This window comes from Carassius auratus, unplaced genomic scaffold (assembly GCF_003368295.1).
Source record: "Carassius auratus strain Wakin unplaced genomic scaffold, ASM336829v1 scaf_tig00216160, whole genome shotgun sequence".
NCBI classification, from domain to species: domain Eukaryota; kingdom Metazoa; phylum Chordata; class Actinopteri; order Cypriniformes; family Cyprinidae; genus Carassius; species Carassius auratus.
The window spans coordinates 46,180-65,673 of record NW_020528434.1 but is presented as its reverse complement, the minus strand read 5'-3'; the positions used below and the strand labels follow the sequence as shown (position 1 = coordinate 65,673).

General features: G+C 34.6%; 1 protein-coding gene across 2 annotated transcripts in view; it reads left to right on the top strand.

Moving 5' to 3' along the window:
* The window catches only part of mtor (mechanistic target of rapamycin kinase), a 154,974-nt gene that overhangs the window by 101,420 nt on the left and 34,060 nt on the right, over window positions 1–19,494 (top strand). For both annotated transcript variants that reach the window (XM_026262449.1, XM_026262450.1), the window contains exons 38-49: window positions 638–755; window positions 4,012–4,209; window positions 4,661–4,761; window positions 7,459–7,555; window positions 7,896–7,994; window positions 9,412–9,534; window positions 12,466–12,648; window positions 13,741–13,875; window positions 14,300–14,474; window positions 15,448–15,583; window positions 16,812–16,959; window positions 17,555–17,677. In XM_026262449.1, coding sequence (XP_026118234.1) covers window positions 638–755; window positions 4,012–4,209; window positions 4,661–4,761; window positions 7,459–7,555; window positions 7,896–7,994; window positions 9,412–9,534; window positions 12,466–12,648; window positions 13,741–13,875; window positions 14,300–14,474; window positions 15,448–15,583; window positions 16,812–16,959; window positions 17,555–17,677 — 1,636 coding nt within the window. The remainder of the gene's footprint in view (window positions 1–637; window positions 756–4,011; window positions 4,210–4,660; window positions 4,762–7,458; window positions 7,556–7,895; window positions 7,995–9,411; window positions 9,535–12,465; window positions 12,649–13,740; window positions 13,876–14,299; window positions 14,475–15,447; window positions 15,584–16,811; window positions 16,960–17,554; window positions 17,678–19,494) is intronic.

Sequence of the window (19,494 nt, the reverse complement as noted above, 5' to 3'; positions counted from 1 at the left end):
GAATTCATTGATTTCCTAGCGATAAGAAAAGGAGAAAAGAATGGGAAGATGCATGTGGACGAATAAAACATCCTAAAGACCCACTTTTTTCTCCACTTTAGCCCTTTGCCTTTGAGGTGGACGCACAGCTACTGAAACACCTTACAAACGGCTGAGATAAGAAATGCTATACCATCCTGTTAGGATGTAAACATGGTGACGCTTTTCTAATTGGCATAGTTTTTTTAATTTTGTTTGTTCCTCCTCTTTTGTTGGTAGAGAAACCCTTTTCGGTAACCTTTTTTTTTTTTTTTTTTTTGCCATAAATTCATCACCTTGCCATGGCCAAACTGTTTGAGAGATGGAAAATACCTTCTCAATTTGACATCCTCAGTGTCTTGAGGTCATGTTGATCAAGTTTGGTGGTGATTACATGAAAACCCTTGGAGAAATATATCAAATTCCAGATCATGCGTATTTTAAACGATACACAATAGAAGACTTCATGTTGGGTAGAACACTGACTGTCAGGAATGGGAGTTGATAAGATCTACATGTGTAATTTTTTAATGACTATAATAGAAATGCTGTGTGGTACAGAGCTTGTCAAAAATTGCCTTATTAAATTTTATTTTTTACTTGTTTCTCCCCTGTACAGGTGTTTCCTAAAGCTGGGGGAGTGGCAGCTCAGCCTTCAGGGTATCAATGAAAGTACCATCCCTAAGGTTTTGCAGTATTACAGTCACTCAAAAGAGCATGATTGCAACTGGTACAAGGTAAGTTAAATTCACAAACTTCAAATATACTTTATCTCACAAAAGTGACTACACCCCTCACATTGCAGCAACCATTTTAGTATATCATCTCAAGGGACAATACTATAGAAAAGAAAATTGGATATATTTTAGAGTAGTCAATGTGCTGCCTGTATAGCAGTATAGATTTACTGTCCTCTGAAAATAACTTAACACACAGCCTTTATTGTAAAAATAGCTAGCAACAAAAGTCCTAAAATGTCCTATTCCTATTCAACATGTTCATGTTTTAGTCTGCTTGACAGGATCAGACAAATTTGTGTATCTTGTTATAGAGCTGTTAAGATTTGGTACTTTGATTACAGTTCTCTCATACTGACCACTGGATGCTCAACATGGCACCTCATGGCAAAGAACTCTGTGATGATTTAAGAATTGTAGCTCTGCACAAAGATGGCCTAGGTTATAAGAAGATGGGTAACACCCTGAAACTGAGTTGCAGTAGAGTGGTCATGGTCATACAGAGGTTTTCCAAGATGCGTTCCACTTGGAACAGGCCTCCCAAGGGTCGATCGAAGAAGTCAGGTCAAGTGCTGTGCTTCAGGTGCAGAAGCTTGCTTCAAAAACAGACATATGAGTGCTGGAGGCATTGCTTTAGAGGTTGCAAAAGTGGAAAGTCAGCTTGTCAGTGCTGCCTTAGACCATTTACACAGTGGTATGTGAATTTATGACAGCATTGATATAGCACCACTCCCACCGCACCAGGGACTTCTGTTCTTATTTTTTAGTAATTGTTATAATGAAGTAATTGTAGAGTCATCCAGTTCAAGTCTATGTCAGTTCTCTAGTCACTACTTATGAAGTCAAAGTCAAAGCAAGTAATTTTCTTCATTGAATCAAGCAAGCCACAATTACTTAAAAGGATAGTCCATAAAAAAAGGAAAATTATAAATTTCTGAAATTTTTAAAAGTCACATTACAGTTGCCTGATTTTACCAGTAGATTTAAATTGGTATAGGACACCATTTTTAAATATTTCAATTTAATTTAATCACTGAGTGTACATTACTATTCACAAGTTGAAAATGAAATTATATGTAATTATCATTTTAAATCATTTTTGGTTTATATTTGGGTGTGCGATGTGCAGTAGTGCAAGAATATGGATGCAGTATTGCAACAAAATGTATATATTATTTTAAATAATATATTAAAGATTAAAAATAAGCAACTTATAGGAATATTCCATGTTTACAAAATAACAACAATAATATATATATATATATATATATATATATATATATATATATATATATATATATATATATATATATATATATATACATACATATACATATATATACATATATATACATATACATATATATACATATATATATATATATATATATATATATATATATATATATATATATATATATAAACTTGGTTACAGTGAGGCATATACAATGAAAGTTGATGGCAAATTTCGGAATTTAATCTTTTTGTAGTAGAGTCACATACATAAGATTTGTTAGCTTTTTCCTAGTGTCCTGGCTAATGTCAGCAGTGGAATACTTAAGTTAGGGGCAGATGCTATAGACTCCTCAATGTACGGTCCCATGTATGGTCCTTTCCTTTATGTTACATTGTGAATAATCAGTAACTGTTTATGCACTATACTGGGCTTTCAAAACATATTCTTCTGCTAAAGCAATTCCTTTGTTGAAATGATTTGTGTTTTGAGTTTGATGAAATTCCTCTTCATCTTCAGATTTTTAATGGAGCGCAAAAGTTTTTTTGTGGGCCGTGGCTTCAGTAATAAGATGCAAAGTAAATCCTACAGAAACATTTTTTTTTTTATTCAGGGTTTGACCAGCATCACTTAAATGATTATAATTACTTTTAAGTAAAAACGTGTTAATTGCAAACAGAGAAAGGAGGCTGCTCACACAGAATGAAATGTGCTAAATGGATATGTTTAAACATTGCATTCATGTCTCACTAATTATAACCATTCACTGCCTGCAACTAATGCTTTTCGAAGCAAAAACATGTTCTTTGTAAATCGGGCCAAGGAGCTTTTATATTTTTTATTTTTTATTATTTTTTTATGTTCTTTAGAATTTGTTAGATTCACTGATGACTGCGTTTAATTAGGAGCATATAGCTGGAATTCATGTTATTTATCCTGCACTTGTTTCTATGCAGTTGACAGTTAATTTCCATTAAAGGTCCCGTTCTTCGTGATCCCATGTTTTAAACTTCCTGCAGTAATGATGTCCCTAAAACAGTTTTTTGACTAACCTCTGCCCACATGAATACACAAAAAAGGGGGTGTGGTCATGTGGTCCTCAACGGAGAAGAGGAAGAGTTGCGCTTGTGTTTGTCGCCATGTCGTCAAAACGCTGTTATTTTCATCTCGGAGTCCAATCACCTTTGTTTGGGCTTCCCAGGGACGCTGTACTTAGAGATTAATGGTTACAATTTCTGTTTAACTCGGTTCCCGAAAATTATAATCCACATGTAAAGCTATGTGCAGCACATTTTGCTGAGGACAGCTTCCTCAGTCTCAATCAGTTTAATGCCGGATTCGCACAAAGATTATTCTTGAGAGATTGAGCAGTTCCCTCTTTGTCTAGAGAAGGCGTTGTTTATGGACCACAATCAGTAAGTGTATTTTATAAAGTTGGTGCGTTTAACAGTTTCTGTAACTTATTACACAAAGGGAAATGCTGTGTAGCTTTGTTAACTAGATGTTAGGGCTGTGCAAAAAAATTGAATGCGATTTTCATGCGCATCTCGTCAGGAGAAACGCTCCTGTGATTATAAGTACATCTCCAGCACGTGCGTTCAGATCAGGATTGCCAGGTTTTCAAAACAAATCCTGCCCATTTGCTTCTCAAAACTAGCCCAATCGCGTTTCCAGGAGGGCAGCGTGCGCTCAGCTGCTGTCGAATCGAATCACAACATAGGAACCCTGACACAATCAGAACTCGTTACGTATTTCTGAAGGAGGGACTTCATAGAACAAGGAAGTCATAAGCCCGTTTTTATGACAGCGAAAACAGCTGTATAGAGATAGGTGAATTTGTGTGAAAAATACTGTTTTTTTTTTTACTCACGAAACATGAACACATGTTATATTGCACACTGTAAACACAATCAAAGCTTCAAAAAAGCACGAAAAAACGGGACCTTTAAAGTTGTGCTTTTGGATCTGTGCTGTTGTTTTCAGTGTTATCAAAAAATAAGATAAATCATATTGCCTCTGCAGGCCTGGCATGCTTGGGCAGTAATGAACTTTGAGGCAGTGCTGCACTACAAGCACCAGAACCAGGGCCGTGATGAGAAAAAGAAACTACGACACGCAAGCGGTGCCAGTGCCAACAGTGAAGCCAGTAACAGTGACAGTGAGGCGGACAGCACAGAGCACAGCCCTGTACCCTCCCCTGGACAGAAGAAAGTCAATGAAGTGAGAAACAAACCAAAGCCAGCCATCAACACTGAATTATTCTTGGAAGCTGTGTGTGAAGCTACACCAACATTTACTTTTACTGCAATTTCAAAAAAATTCTAAAACAAGTAACAGGTTTAAATTGGTAAAATGGAGTTAGCATTTTTGATCTTCCAATATGTTTACTTTCCCATTTGGACAAATCTGCAGATAGTTGCTATTAACAAGGTTCTTTTAACAGTTTAAAACCGAAAATTGCACGGTATGTTAAATAATGTAAAATAACATTTGGGCATATAAACAGTAAATGCAGTGACATTCCGTCCAAAAATCTTGAAGTCAAATAAAACATGAAGTTGGCACAGACAGCATGCTTAAAAGTGCATGCGAAGGAAATAATGTGGATTTATGTATGAAATAATTTTTACAGTCATGTAATGTTTAGAGTAAAATGTTTTCTATGCTGCAGGATTTGTCCAAGACTCTACTTCTGTACACAGTGCCTGCAGTGCAGGGATTTTTCAGATCTATTTCACTCTCACGTGGAAATAATTTACAGGACACATTAAGGTAAGAGAGCACCAAGTAATATAGACAACAGTAAAACTGTATTTCAATATTTAACATATAGATATATTTTTGAGTCTGTTTAGAGCTCATTTTAAAACATGTTTTCACAACATGCGGACATGTCACTTCACAACACTCATGAACCCACATATGGCAGATGGCCTGAAGCGATAATTTACAGTTTAATCTTGTGTGGAACAACAGAGAGCTGAGTAATATCAGCTCGAGTCAAGTCGAGCCATATTTATATGTATAAATATCACTTTATACAACACTGATTTGTGACAAAGCATCTTTACAGGGTCAAACTGGAAAATATTTAGTCAATGATGCAAGATAATTGATGATTCAGTGCACATCTGGTTGACGGTATTTGCTGACATTCAGGGCTGTAGAGGTCATCTCCAGTTGCTGATCCACCATCTGGTCTGGATATGGACTGGGTCCTTATGGCTACAGTGACCTCAGAATAGGAATTAAACAGTATATATATATATATATATATATATATATATATATATATATATATATATATATATATATATATATACAATATGTGCAATAACTATACAGAATAGATAAGTATTCTGGACATAGTTTACAGATTTTAAATACTATTAGCCTGATATTCAGACAGGTGTACTATGAACAAACTAGGGTGTCCCCGACTAAGGATTTTCATAGTAGAATAGGAATTTTCTAATCATATGATTGGGGGCGGGGAAAAATACATACAAACAGAAGAGTCAAGTCAGACATTCGACTAACATAATTACTGATGTTAACACACAGGGAAAATGTGTAATGAACAGCTTGCAGATATAAACGGGGTGAAAAATAGATAACACTTAAAACAATAGTATTATATTATATTATAGTATTATTATAATATTACAACGTTAGTCTAAAATGTTAGCAGTTAATGTTCTGCATTTCTGTTTTGAGCTGCTTGTGCTGAAGGTGACCAGTAGAGTGACGCATTTAATAGCAAGTTTTTAATCAATGGTATTCAACTCATCATTTCATATAGAATATGCTTTATTTATACAACATAACGTTAATATTAAGACTTATAGGCTATTTTCAAAAAGGGCCCGAATGCACATGAATGTTCATCTGCAGGGCTCTGAATGCAAACTCCTTTTGTCGATGTGTTTTTCACGAAACAATGTGCAGAAACATGGTAGCTAAACTCAAAAAATTCACAGAGTTTTAGTGTCATGGTCTTCTCATTATAATAGTATAATATTCGATTGTAAGATTGGTAGTCAAATCAGGCTCCTCAAATAAAAGCATCGTTTCGTCGACTATTCGGGGTCACCCCTAGAACATACTATACAGATGGATTATGTAAATTGTATGTACACTATAGGCAGGACTATGAACATAATTTACACTATTGCAATGGACAGTAAAGTGCATAAAAAATATTTCAGTGTGCAAATGGATTATTCACAGTTTATGGATGAACAGACAGTAGTGGAAGTTTACTGTTTTTTGCTTGTTTTAAATAAATCAGTCAGATGTAGTGATGAAGTAAAAAAAACAAGGTGTGCTGTCTGCAGCCTTTGTCTGTGTACAGATTCAATTGATGTATTGCTCTTATCTGTATGATCAAAGCATACAGAGCAACCATCCAATAAAGCCATCAAATAGAGCTGAGACTCATCAGCTTAGCAATGAAAGTTAACATCATGTTCCTTAATGATATCTCCTAAGGGTTACATGTAAAGCAGCAGTCCTAGCACTGAGCCTTGTGGTAATCGATACTCTTATTGTGATAACAATTGCAAAACAATAAAAGATAATTCTGTGTTCCTAAAAAAATGTAAAATAGAGACTCTGGGCACAAAAACCATTAGTCACTCTTAAAATGTCTAGAACAGTGTTGTCCTTTTATGGAATCTAAATCCTGACTCTCTTCATTACGGTGGCCAAGAAAACTAAACATGCTGCAACTTAAGAAAACACATGCAAAAAAAAAAAAAAAAAAAAAAACACCAACTAATGAAGAAAACATTTGCTAATCCCCAAAACACATGCAAATTAAAAGTGCTGCAAATCCTCACAACACATGCAAATTAAAACCGCTGCAAATCCTCACAACACATTCAACAAGTTAAGAAACGCACTGCAAACCCTCACAACACATGCAAATTAAGAAATGCGCTGCAAATCCTCAACACATGCAAATTAAGAAACGCGCTACAAATCCTTACAACGCATGCAAATTAAGAAACGCGCTGCAAATCCTCACAACACATGCAAATTAAGAAACAATTAATGAAGCATTGCAAATTTATTTTCATTAACCTTGGATATTAAAGTTAGCCATCTTATATAGTAACATTTCTAAGTTAATCATGTAATTATTCAGCTTATTTATGCAATCACCAACCACTCCACTGACCAGTAGCCACTGCACAATAAGCAAATCCGAGAAGGGTCTGACACTTTTTTGTGTCTCCATGAAACATTTCCGTTGTGTTCAGTGCTATTTGCAATGAGTTTCTTAATTTGCACATGTTGTGAAGATCATGTGAATTTATTTTTATTAATTAAAATTAAATTAATAAAAATTATTTTGTAACCCTCTTCTGTACAGCACTGTGCAAACGAAAAACTATTGAAATATACTGGACATACATGTAATTCATCAAATAATTTTTCATTGTGTATTTGTTCCTTTACATTTAGAGTCCTGACTTTGTGGTTTGATTATGGCCACTGGCCCGAGGTGAATGAAGCTCTAGTCGAGGGTATTAAGACCATTCAGATAGACACATGGTTACAGGTAAGACCATTTCCAGCTGTCTGTGCATAAGCAGGGTCTCGATTCCAACTGAAATAGTCACAAGTTAATTATTTGAAATCTGTTTCCACTGGCAGCAGATGGGAAAAATTTTACATGGTTTTACCAGATTTTATTTAGTTAGATCTGTAGATTCATGAAGTCTTATTATCCTACACAATTAAGCTTCCCAAACAAATGTATGTTGGTTTAAGGATGTTTTCACTTTTTTTATACTGACCAAAAACAAATTGTATCGCTATAAACTGTACATAGCACAATTTCACTTGAAATCACTGAAAAAAACAAAAAACCCATATACCCACTTCTTCCTTTCAATCAGGTGATTCCTCAACTAATAGCTCGGATCGATACCCCACGTGCACTGGTGGGACGTCTTATTCACCAGCTACTCACTGACATTGGCCGCTACCACCCCCAGGTATATGTAAAAAAAAAATAATAGTAATGTTCAAGTTGTTATATTCTGCCTTTCAAGAGGTTGTTTCAGATTTGAGATAAATGTCAGTTCCTCAAACCATAGTTCAACAGTAGGAAAATTAGTCCTCTTCCACATCAGCAATAACAGCTCCTTGGCTGTTTTATAAAATTTGAGGAATTCATGTTGAGCTTTGTTCAAAGAGTATGTAAAATCAGAGTGTCAAAGTATAAGATGTATTGATAGATTGTTTATAAATATCTTTCAAACCACTCTGCCAGACCTCCTAAGAGATACCACTTCACTCTTCATTCTCGCTCCCATTCCTCACTAAATATATTTGTGGAGGGGGAAGAAGCTGTTTGTAGCCTTCCATAAATCAAAGATAACTGTTCTTTGTTTTCTCTAAACTTACCCATAGCTTGTGGGTCCAAACCAGGGTCTGAAGGATATAACTTCAAATGGAATTCCTTAAAGGGTTAATTCACCCAAAAATTTTAATAAGGCTATGTTTTACTCACCCCGAGGCATCCTAGGTGTATATTACTTTCTTCTTTCAGACGAATCCAGTCGGAGTTATATAAAAAATTGTCTTTGATCTTTCAAGCTCTGTTGCATTGCTTCAGTCCAAAGAAAGTTAAATAAAAAGCACCCATCCATAAAAAAAGTGTCTCTCCGGGGGGTGAACAAAGGCCTCCTGTAGTGAATTGGAGTGTTTTTCTAAGAAAAATATCCATATACAAAACATTGCATATTGCTTGAATCTAGCTTTGTTCAACAGTTTTACACAGAAGCAGTTGTGAGAGTTATGAGGTCAGCTCTGTGCATGCGCCAGTGAGTCTTGTGAAAACCAACGTTTGTAAAAGGGAGCAAACGACTAAATGTTTCTATACTTTAGCAAACGAAAACCCCTCTCCTCTTGGTTTATTTTGAGATCCTCTGACCTTCTTCTTTACAAATCTAATTCTTATTCTTGACCATTGTTATGTTTAAATCTGCCCACTGCGTTGCTGCTTGCGTCCCTTCTGAGAGGTGCATGCGCAAAGCTGATCTCATATGTCACTCCCTCAGAACTGCTTCAATTACAACAGTGAGCGCAAGCTAAATTCAAGTGATTATTACATTTTGAATATGGATATTCTACTTGCATCGATTCACTATAGAAGACCTTTTTTCACCCCCCGGAGCCATGTGAGACTTTTTTATGGATGAGCACTTTTTATTTAACTTATTTTGGACTGAAGCAATGCAACACCCGCTGACTGCAATAATAGAGAATGAAAGATCAATTACTTTTTTTTTTTTTTTTTACTAGTCATGAAAAAGAATACTAGATGTATCCAGACTTATAGCGTCATAACCTGTGATTCCTTCTTTAGTAGCACTTTGATATTCATGATTTGTGTTTTCATTCTTAAAGGCTTTGATTTATCCTCTGACTGTGGCCTCCAAATCCACCACCACTGCCCGCCACAATGCAGCAAACAAGATCTTGAAGAACATGTGTGAACACTGCAACACACTGGTACAGCAAGCCATTATGGTACGAGTACACAATCAGTTTGAATGTCCTTAAAGTAAATGTTTTATTAGGTACATATTGGCCGTATTATTTTATAGTCATGGAAACAAATAACCTTGATTAAGTTGCTTTTGCTCGCTCAGACAAGCTTTACACAACGTGCTATAAGATAAACGAGATTTCCATAAACAGTACGATTTCTGTGGTCATAAAGGAGTAATGATGGATTAGTGATGTTCTACATGTTTAATAGGGAATTAGGACAAGATTTATAAAAGGAAAAATACTGAACATTTCTTCTCTAGGGTACCTTGTCTAACTATGGGTATGTTCACACTTGGCAGGTTTGGTACATTAAAGCAAACTCTGGAGTGATTGCTCTTATTAGTGCTGTTCATTGAATAAGTGTGAAAAGGCCATACAAACCATTATTGTATGTCAAACAGTCAACCTTAAGACTTGCCTTTATAGGGTGTGGTTTGACTGATATATGAACACAACACAGACCAAAGACATCTAAACAAATCAAAACCCATTACAATGTGCTAAAGGTGTTGGAATCACCGTCTTCTTGCAGCAGATCTTAATTTGTGTGTACAGCTAAGGAATGTTTGATACGATACTGTTTTGACTCTTTTAAACATTTTATAAGGTCTTTGTGAGTTTTCAGATGGTAAAAAAATAAAAATAAATACCACCATATGTACACACACGCACACACAATGAGCACATTTAGTTGAGCACAGAGCAGTGTTTTGAATGTTTGGTAATCTCTAATATAAAATATATACGCCAAAGAAGCTGGTGGTTTTGACCTTATCCTTACACCTTTTGTTTTGTATCTTCAGGTTTGTGTTAAAAATGGCTAAGTGTAAATGCTAAGCAAAACCCAGGACAAAAGCTAAATGTAATGTTTTATTTTTTTGTTCCGAACAAAAGAAACAAGAGAACCAAACTAAAAGTTTGTGTATACGTGTATTATAAATGCACCAGTAATAACATTTTACTGTGTTTTAAAAGTAACTTCAGTAACACATTCTATGAAGCACATTTTTTTAACACATTATAAGGGTATTATTAAGCCATTATAATAAATGCATAATGCATTATAAAAAACGTATGTTATTTCATCTCATAATAATCATAACAACAATTATAATGCATTTTAAAACGTACTTATTAGTGGTTATAACATTTATGATTATTTATAACATGCAATAAACACCAAGTTAAATGCACTTCATTTATAATGGATTGTAAGTCTTAAATCTTACTGATATTACAATAAATAAAGTTGTTAATATGACTGAAATTACAATAAATATAATTAAAATCAAATGTACCATATAAAACATTAATCTGATAAGTAATCTGATTTTATGGCTGTTTAAGAAAAAAATATTATTTTTACTATTACTTTTGTTGTTGTTATTATTATTAAGTGGTCTTTAAGTGGACCACAAATAAGTAAATATTATAATGAATTAAAACTGTTGTTATGATTACTCATTAGATGATGCAACATATGTTTTTTTTATATATATATATATAAAATATATATATATATATATAATACATTATGCGTTCATTATAATGCCTTAATACTCTTAAAGGGTTAGTTCACCAAAATATTAAAATTATGTCAATAATGACTCACCCTCATGTCATTCCAAACCCGTAAGATCTCCGTTCATCTTTGGAACACAGTTTAAGATATTTTAGATTTAGCCTGAGAGCTTTCTGTCCATCCACTGAAAACATATGTACGGTATACTGTCCAGCAAGGAAATAAAAACATCATCAAAGTAGTCCATGTGACATCAGAGGGTCAGTTAGAATTTGTTGAAGCATCAAAAATACATTTTGGTCCAAAAATAACAAAAACTACAACTTCAGCATTGTCTTTTACAGCGCGTTCACAACACTGCAGTGGCGCTGCTGACGTATGACGCTGCTGACGTGTTACCTTTGTTATTCGGTGCATCAGAAAACACATCAGCAGCGTCGTAAGTCAACAGTCACAGCAGTGATGTCACATGGACTACTTTGATGATGTTTTCATTACTTTTCTGGACACGGACAGTATACCGTACATTCATTTTCAATGGAGGGACACTAAGCTCTCGGACTAAATATAAAATATCTTAAACTGTGTTCCAAAGATGAACGGAGGGATTACGGGTTTGGAACGACGTAAGGGTGAGTAAGTGACATAATTTAAATATTTGGGTGAACTTACTTAAGGCCTATTCACAGCAAGGTCAATAACTATAAAGATATAGTTCTCAGTATTAAAAAATAGCAGAGTCCACACCACAGCTATAATGTAAAGGCACAGAGAACCTAATTTGTTGAAATCAGAACAATAATCTTTCAAAACAATTTTTTTCCAGCTGATGAACGATAAAAACATTGACAGCCAATCAGAATCAATCCTGCTATACCCGCGAGAATTTAAAGCAGCAGAAGTATGTGCACTTAAAAAAATTAATAAAATAAAATAAAAAAACAGATGATATCGTCTGCTGGTGTGGACGCTAATATAGTTATCTTTATAGTTATCGTAGTTGGTGTGAATGATTCTTTATAATGGGCTTCGTAGAAAGTGTTACCATAACTTCTTTAGGAAAAAAAAGTTTAGCACACTAGTCCAACTTGCAAAACAAAGTAAAAATTTAAGAAACATTTCAGTCCCATTACCGTTAACTTAAAAACACAGATCCTTCTGAGGATGAGACCCTAAAGGAGCAAAAGTTGGTCTTTCATAGTAACAGTGACAGCTACCAGTCACTAAGGCAAGGTTTAGGAAAGGGTCAGTTATTTTCCAAAACATCTGCCAAACGATAAATGTATTCAAGTAGAAGCACCATATATATATATATATATATATATATATATATATATATATATATATATATATATATATATATAACTTTTTCTGTCTGAGATTAGGTAAGTGAGGAGCTGATCAGGGTGGCTATTCTGTGGCATGAAATGTGGCACGAAGGACTGGAGGAGGCATCACGTCTGTACTTTGGAGAGCGGAATGTCAAGGGAATGTTTGCCGTCCTGGAGCCCCTTCATGCCATGATGGAGAGAGGGCCGCAAACACTGAAAGAAACATCCTTCAATCAGGTAAGTTTGTAACTCAATGTTTTGATGATTTGAGGATTGAAGGTTAACACTGAATACAGATGTCAAAAGATATTAGAGAAATAACACATGGCTGCTTATATTTTGTGTTTATGTCAGGTAATATTTCATTATATTTTTCATGTTACGCATATAACATCTTAATAGCAATGATTATGTCCCACAGGCTACAAGAATTGCTGTTAAAGAGTAATTAGTGAAGTGGATTTAGTTACTAAAAGCTTTATTTGTTTATTTCGATAATGAAACTTAAATAATCATTTGTACATTGAAGTAAAATAGATGTAAAAGTGTTTTGGTAATCCTCAAGAAAGTGGTATTAAATTTTAAATGTAGAGATGCTTGATATTTTAAAACCACAACAGTACCATTTTTAAAACAAATTTTATGAAAGTTTTTCGGTTGCACTCCATTTTACAGCACGTGTACTTACATGTACTTATAATGTACTTAGAGTATTTATCTAAGAAAGTTCTGGTAATAAAAGGTAACTACATGGGGTAGGTTTAGGTTTAGGGGTAGGTTCAGGGTTAGTACCTAGTTATTACATAGTTATTGTAATTACTATAATAAGTACATAGTATGTAGATAAGGAAAAGGACGGTAAAATAAAGTGCTACCAGTTTTTCTTAAACTGCAAATTTTGCAATCTATAATCTTGCACACAATAAATATGGAAGTGAATAATGAATAATCAGTGTGTCATCCTGCATCACTTTGCAAAACGCATTTACAGGAAAAACGTTCGTAATGCTTATAGCTATTTTATAAAGAATCATATTTCAAACATTAGACCAAAATATGTTTAAAACTGTGATTTTTTTTTTTTTTTTTTTTTTTAAATAACATACATCTTTCGTGGGTTTTTCTATTATATATGTCAATAAGAGGCATAATTTATGGTTTATTAAGCTATGCATGTCTCTGGGAAAACCTTTAAGTTTGATGAAAAGTTACTGATTCTGTTATTTTCCTGTGCAGATGCTTTAAAACAATCTCTTTTGTGTAAAAGGGTATATAAATAATGGTGACTAGAGCTAACTTTCCATTTTATAACTGTGGCTGTGGTTTCAGGCTTATGGCCGAGACCTGATGGAGGCGCAGGATTGGTGCAGAAAGTACATGAGATCAGGTAACGTGAAGGACCTGACACAGGCCTGGGACCTTTACTACCACGTGTTCCGCAGGATCTCCAAACAGCTGCCACAGGTCTGCCAGTAGCGTTTCTTGCTTACAATAGTCATTAGATCACTTACATGAGCCTGCAGCAGTATCATAAATTATGATGTCCTAAATGTTAATATTGTTTTTCAAATTAAGAAATCCGAAATTTCAGGCAACTACAATTGGGAACAGAAAATTTTAGCAAAATTTTACAATGGTAAAAGCAATCAAACTCCCAAGAGGCATGTGTGTTAAATTCATAGCAGGTTAATTATGGAAAGAATATTTTCAGGATGAAGACTGACTTTAATATTACCAGATTATATTTTGTTGTTATAAATATCTGACAGTGTTGATATGATATCGGCTGTGAAAAGGAGTGCACTTTTAAAAATAACCACTTATACTAGGATATAATCAAGTAATGTTTCATAAAATTATGTATTCATGCATATTTCTTTGTCCACAGCTTACTTCCCTTGAGCTTCAGTACGTCTCGCCTAAACTACTCATGTGTCGTGATCTGGAGTTGGCCGTGCCCGGAACATATGACCCCAATCAGTCGATTATACGTATTCAGTCTATTGCTCCCTCATTGCAGGTCATCACCTCCAAACAGCGGCCACGCAAACTCACCATCATGGGTAAGAGCCAAATAAAAATGAGCAAAAGAATTGTCAAAAGACCCGGTACTTCAAGTAGGTACAACAATTTTTTTGGGGGGTACCAGGTTTTACTAGTGGTACAGACACGCAAATCAAATGAAAGATTTCTAGCAATTAGTTTTTTTGTGTTTCCCATACTTATTTATTATTTATTTGTTGTGCCCGCCACAATATCAAAACTGACAGCCACAAATAGATTTTTCAAAAGGCTTTGACTTCGTTGAATAAACATGAGCACTGCACCTGTCACAGTCAAAAAAAAACCAGCATGATTGTTTTTATATCACTGTATCTCTCCAGCTCTACAAGCACCTCCTTCTGGAAGAGAAATAATTTGCATATATATGCAGCCACAGATAGAGTGCAAGGCTGTTGGAAACACTGTTATGAATATTATTAAATGTTTTAATTTGGATGTTGGATTGAAATTAACGCTGGTATTCTGTTTTAGATTTTTAAACACCAGATGCTTTTAAATTAATTTTGAATCTAAAATACGTGTTAGAGTGTTAGAGTATTAGAGTATACAGTTTGGATTAAATTAAAGTATAGTAAAAATGTTTTTGTGTTTTGCTTTGGTACCGAAATTGGTATAGAGAACCGTGGATTTTCACTGGTATTGCTACCGAATCCTGAAATATTGGTACCGACAACACTAATGAAAAGGAACAACAGACTTAAATAAAAAAAAAAGGCAAAAAGATTGAAAAATTAGGATATACAGTTTATGATGTTTCTTTTTTTTCTCTGGGCCCACAAGTCCTGGTGTAGGCATCTCTGTTCTAGTTTGTGAAAAGGGTTGTTTTCATGAGTGCAAGATTTAATTTTATTATCTTTTTTCCATACAAACATGTGTTGTAATCTTGGTTGTAAATGTGAATGTTTGTATGACAGTTGATATGGTGAGACAAAGCTTTCTCTGTTCTGTTCTGTTCTTTTTTGCATCCTGCAGGTAGCAATGGTCATGAATTCATGTTCTTGCTGAAGGGTCATGAGGATTTACGGCAAGACGAGAGGGTCATGCAGCTTTTTGGCCTAGTGAACACTCTACTGGCTAATGACCCAGCCTCCCTGCGCAAGAACTTGAGGCAAGCCTCTTGTATTGAAACATCAGAGAATCTCAGAAAGTGTCAATCTGAAATTTGAATATCATTCAAACAAGACATAGCTAAAGTAAATAATATATTGATATATTGTGTATATTTTCTTAAATTACTTAAGAAGATGATTTTGTTTTTCTGATGAGTGGAATCAATGCCTAATAGATTCAGAATGTTTGACACAAGAAGTAATTAGTAATAGTAACCAATATACAGTATCACCGTGGCTGGTATATCAGCCAGTATTTAGAATGTTTTAATTACTGGCACAGCTGGTATTGTAGCAGACTCATATGTCACACCCACAGACCGTTGGCTTAAAGTTTGTTGTATGGGACACAAAAGTGGAAACACTTCAGGAGTGTCAAAGTCGTCATTGGATTGGTTGAATTCTACAGAATTTCTGCGAGACGTGTGTGTTACGTTTTTAATGTGCCACCTGGAAACAAATATACTGTGGCGCCAAACCCCCTCGCGAAAGAAGAAAGCCACCATGTTTACAGCTGTGATGACGAACATTTATCAGGATCAACTAAACGCTGGATTTTCAAAAGTATGTCAAATATTGAAAGTCCGCAGCATAGAATCTTTAAAATAAGTCTTGAGCGTTTTACACACCGGTCTGTTATTGTAGCGACATTTCCACACCTCAAATCGTAATGATTAATGAAAAAAACTGTGATTGGTTGTTTGACATGTCGGTCAAATGGCTTCATGGGCGGGCCTTGTCCAATGAAAGCTGTAGTGATAGGGAGTTCGGATCATTTAACTGACTCAGACCTTTGAGTCTCGTTCAGCAAAATGAACTAATCTTTATTCGAGTAATTTCATTCATTTTAGCAAAATGTAATTAAAATGTTGCATTACTTCCCTAACTCATCTACTAGTTACTCTAAGACTGAGCTAATTTCTTGTAGCCATTTCTTTATCCTCAACCTGTTCCATCAGTTAGATAAGAATTTCCAGGAACACATTTTAGGGGAAAATATTTTGATTTTACATTAATTTGTTCTAGAATTGTCAAGATTTTAATTGATGTTTTATAATCCAAGGATTCTAATATTTGTGGAGGAGGATATACAATGCTCTCATACACACTGGGCATGAGAATAGTCTAATTGCAGTGTTTATTCCAAACTGATTCAAAATGTAATGCTCTAATATTTGTTGCTCATGTTTTGAATTGGTTTCCTGTTCTGAATATGCCTTTGAACAGTATTCAGCGCTATGCTGTGATCCCCCTCTCCACCAACTCTGGTCTGATCGGCTGGGTTCCTCACTGTGACACGCTGCATGCACTGATTCGAGACTACAGAGAAAAGAAGAAGATCTTACTCAACATTGAACATCGCATCATGCTTAGGGTAACGTCTCAAACCTGTCAAATACAGCTTCCTGTTTGCCATTAGTCAGTCAAAACTGAAAATTTTTACCTAGAAATAAAATGTATGTCTTTAGTATATAATAGTGAACTCCACAAAATATTAATTTGCAAAAATGTGATTGTGTCATGGCTGTGAGATTATAAATTTTACATTTTATTTTGGATTAAGAATGACAGAGTCAATGTGGCATTTGAGTCAAGGTTGTATTATATTGTTTTATTATACTACATTACATTATTTTTTATATATTATATATAAGCATTTTAAATCAGTGATCATTTTTGTTATTGTTGTTAACATTTTTTTATATATCATATTGATTATCCTAGATTCCCACATGAAAAGAATGTATGTGAATGTACCTTAACATAGGATCTCATGGCCATGACTAAGAATGTCATTACCCCTTCGTCATGTCATATCCTATTATGTTCCTACAAGTAAATTATGTCATGTGCTCAACAAAACTAACTGAGGATGGTGTGGGAGGACTTGAAGAAATTTTAAAGTAAAATTGATCTCCTAAATAACCCATTCAATTAAGTGTTGACAAAAACTGTGTAATTTATTGTAGATGGCACCTGACTATGATCACTTGACTCTCATGGAGAAGGTAGAGGTGTTTGAGCATGCAGTGAACAATACAGCAGGAGATGACCTGGCCAAACTGCTCTGGCTTAAGAGTCCCAGCTCAGAGGTTTGCAATCATCATCATCTTCATCTTTCATTCACATCAAAAAAAAAATTGTATATGAAGCTCATAGTCTTTCTTTCTCATCAAAGTCCATTCAAGTCAATTCATCTCAGGGCTCAAATAGATGTGGGCGAATTGTAAAATGTGTTTAGGAGCACTTATGCACTGTGCACTATTAGCACTATGTCCTAAATACGTTCAATTGTATATCAAACATCTTAATTAAAATTTTGAGAGGACTTAAATTTGGGGACAAAAATGCAGACACATGATACAATCTAATGTGATTATTAAACTTCAAAAGGCTGGTGCATTATTAACTAAATATGTTCCAGAAATATTTTTTTTATCTGAACATTTAAAAATGATTATGTACTCTGTTTAAAGGGGCTGGGGGTGGACAGTGGTTAATCATAAAACTTAAAAATGGCTCTTCATACCCCAATGGTTGCCAACCCCTCTATCAAAGAATACCACACTTTTATAACAACAATATATAAACTATATATGTATGTATGTATGTGTGTATATATATATATATATATATATATATATATATATATATATATATATATATATATATATATATATATATTAGGGCCGGATGAATTAATTACAGAAAAAGAAAAATTCCCGCATTTTTAATAACTTATTTTTGCGCCGCGGAACGTTTCTCACTGGATGAGTTTCGGCGGACCGATTATACTGAAGCACCAACTAGCGTTCGCATATCACTGCAGCACATCGAGCCTCAAGGATCACCTCAACGCAAAACATATAGCAGCTAGCGTGGACTTTACACTTTATGTTGAACTATGTATTATTTTGTTGGTGCAACAGTTTATGTTGAACTCGTTATTGTTTTGGCCAAGGTTATTAAGAGTTGGACTTAGTATGTTATTTCCTCTGAAGCAACAGAGAGATGTGTTCTAATAGTCAGTGTTTCCAATGTTCTGAATGTAATTGACAGTATTGAGTTTTACTTAAAAAAACACTTTACAGAAGGTTCCAGCACCTATAAGCTTCCTGAATTTCTGAAATGTACTATTTCTAAATTATTTCTAAATATGCTATTGTCACACTTCATGGCAAAAATTGCACTGGTCTGCTAGACTTGGTTGAACAAAAATAAACAATATTTTGTTGCTTAAGCTTATGTATTCAGTCATTATTCAATGGTATACTATAAATCCATGTGAAAAAAAATTACTTCTCACTGTTCCCAGGTCAAATATTTATCTGCGATTAAAATGCGATTCATTTCGATTAATTAATTACAAAGCCTCTAATTAATTAGATTAATTTTTTTAATCGAGTCCCAGCCCAATCAAATTTATCCAACCCCTTTGACCTGCAAGGCATTTTGCTGCGACGAACAAAATTTTATGAAAACAATTTAACAAAGGCATCAGTAAAGTATTAGAGAAAGTTTTTTAATACACTTTTGAGTGATTCTGAGAATGGAATACTGATGAATCATGATGAAATTCAAATTGGCTCTAGTCATTTGTTCAAAATTATTCAACCCCCCAAAACTCAAATTGTGTGCAGAATCTTTTATTCTTTAAAATCACCAATAAACGATGTCTGTAAGTGGCTTAGAAGCTTCTGTCACCTCTCTACTACTGTTTTGGCCCATTCATCGCCTGAAAAAGCTTCCAGGTCGCCGTTTTCACATTCACCACTGTGAACATTTTTCAGCACACATACCGCTGATTCATTGGTCCAAAAAGATCCAGTTTGGTAACATCACTCCATAAAACATTCCACTGTTCCACTGGTCTACACAAATGAATTTTATCAAGTTCAAGTCTGCCTTT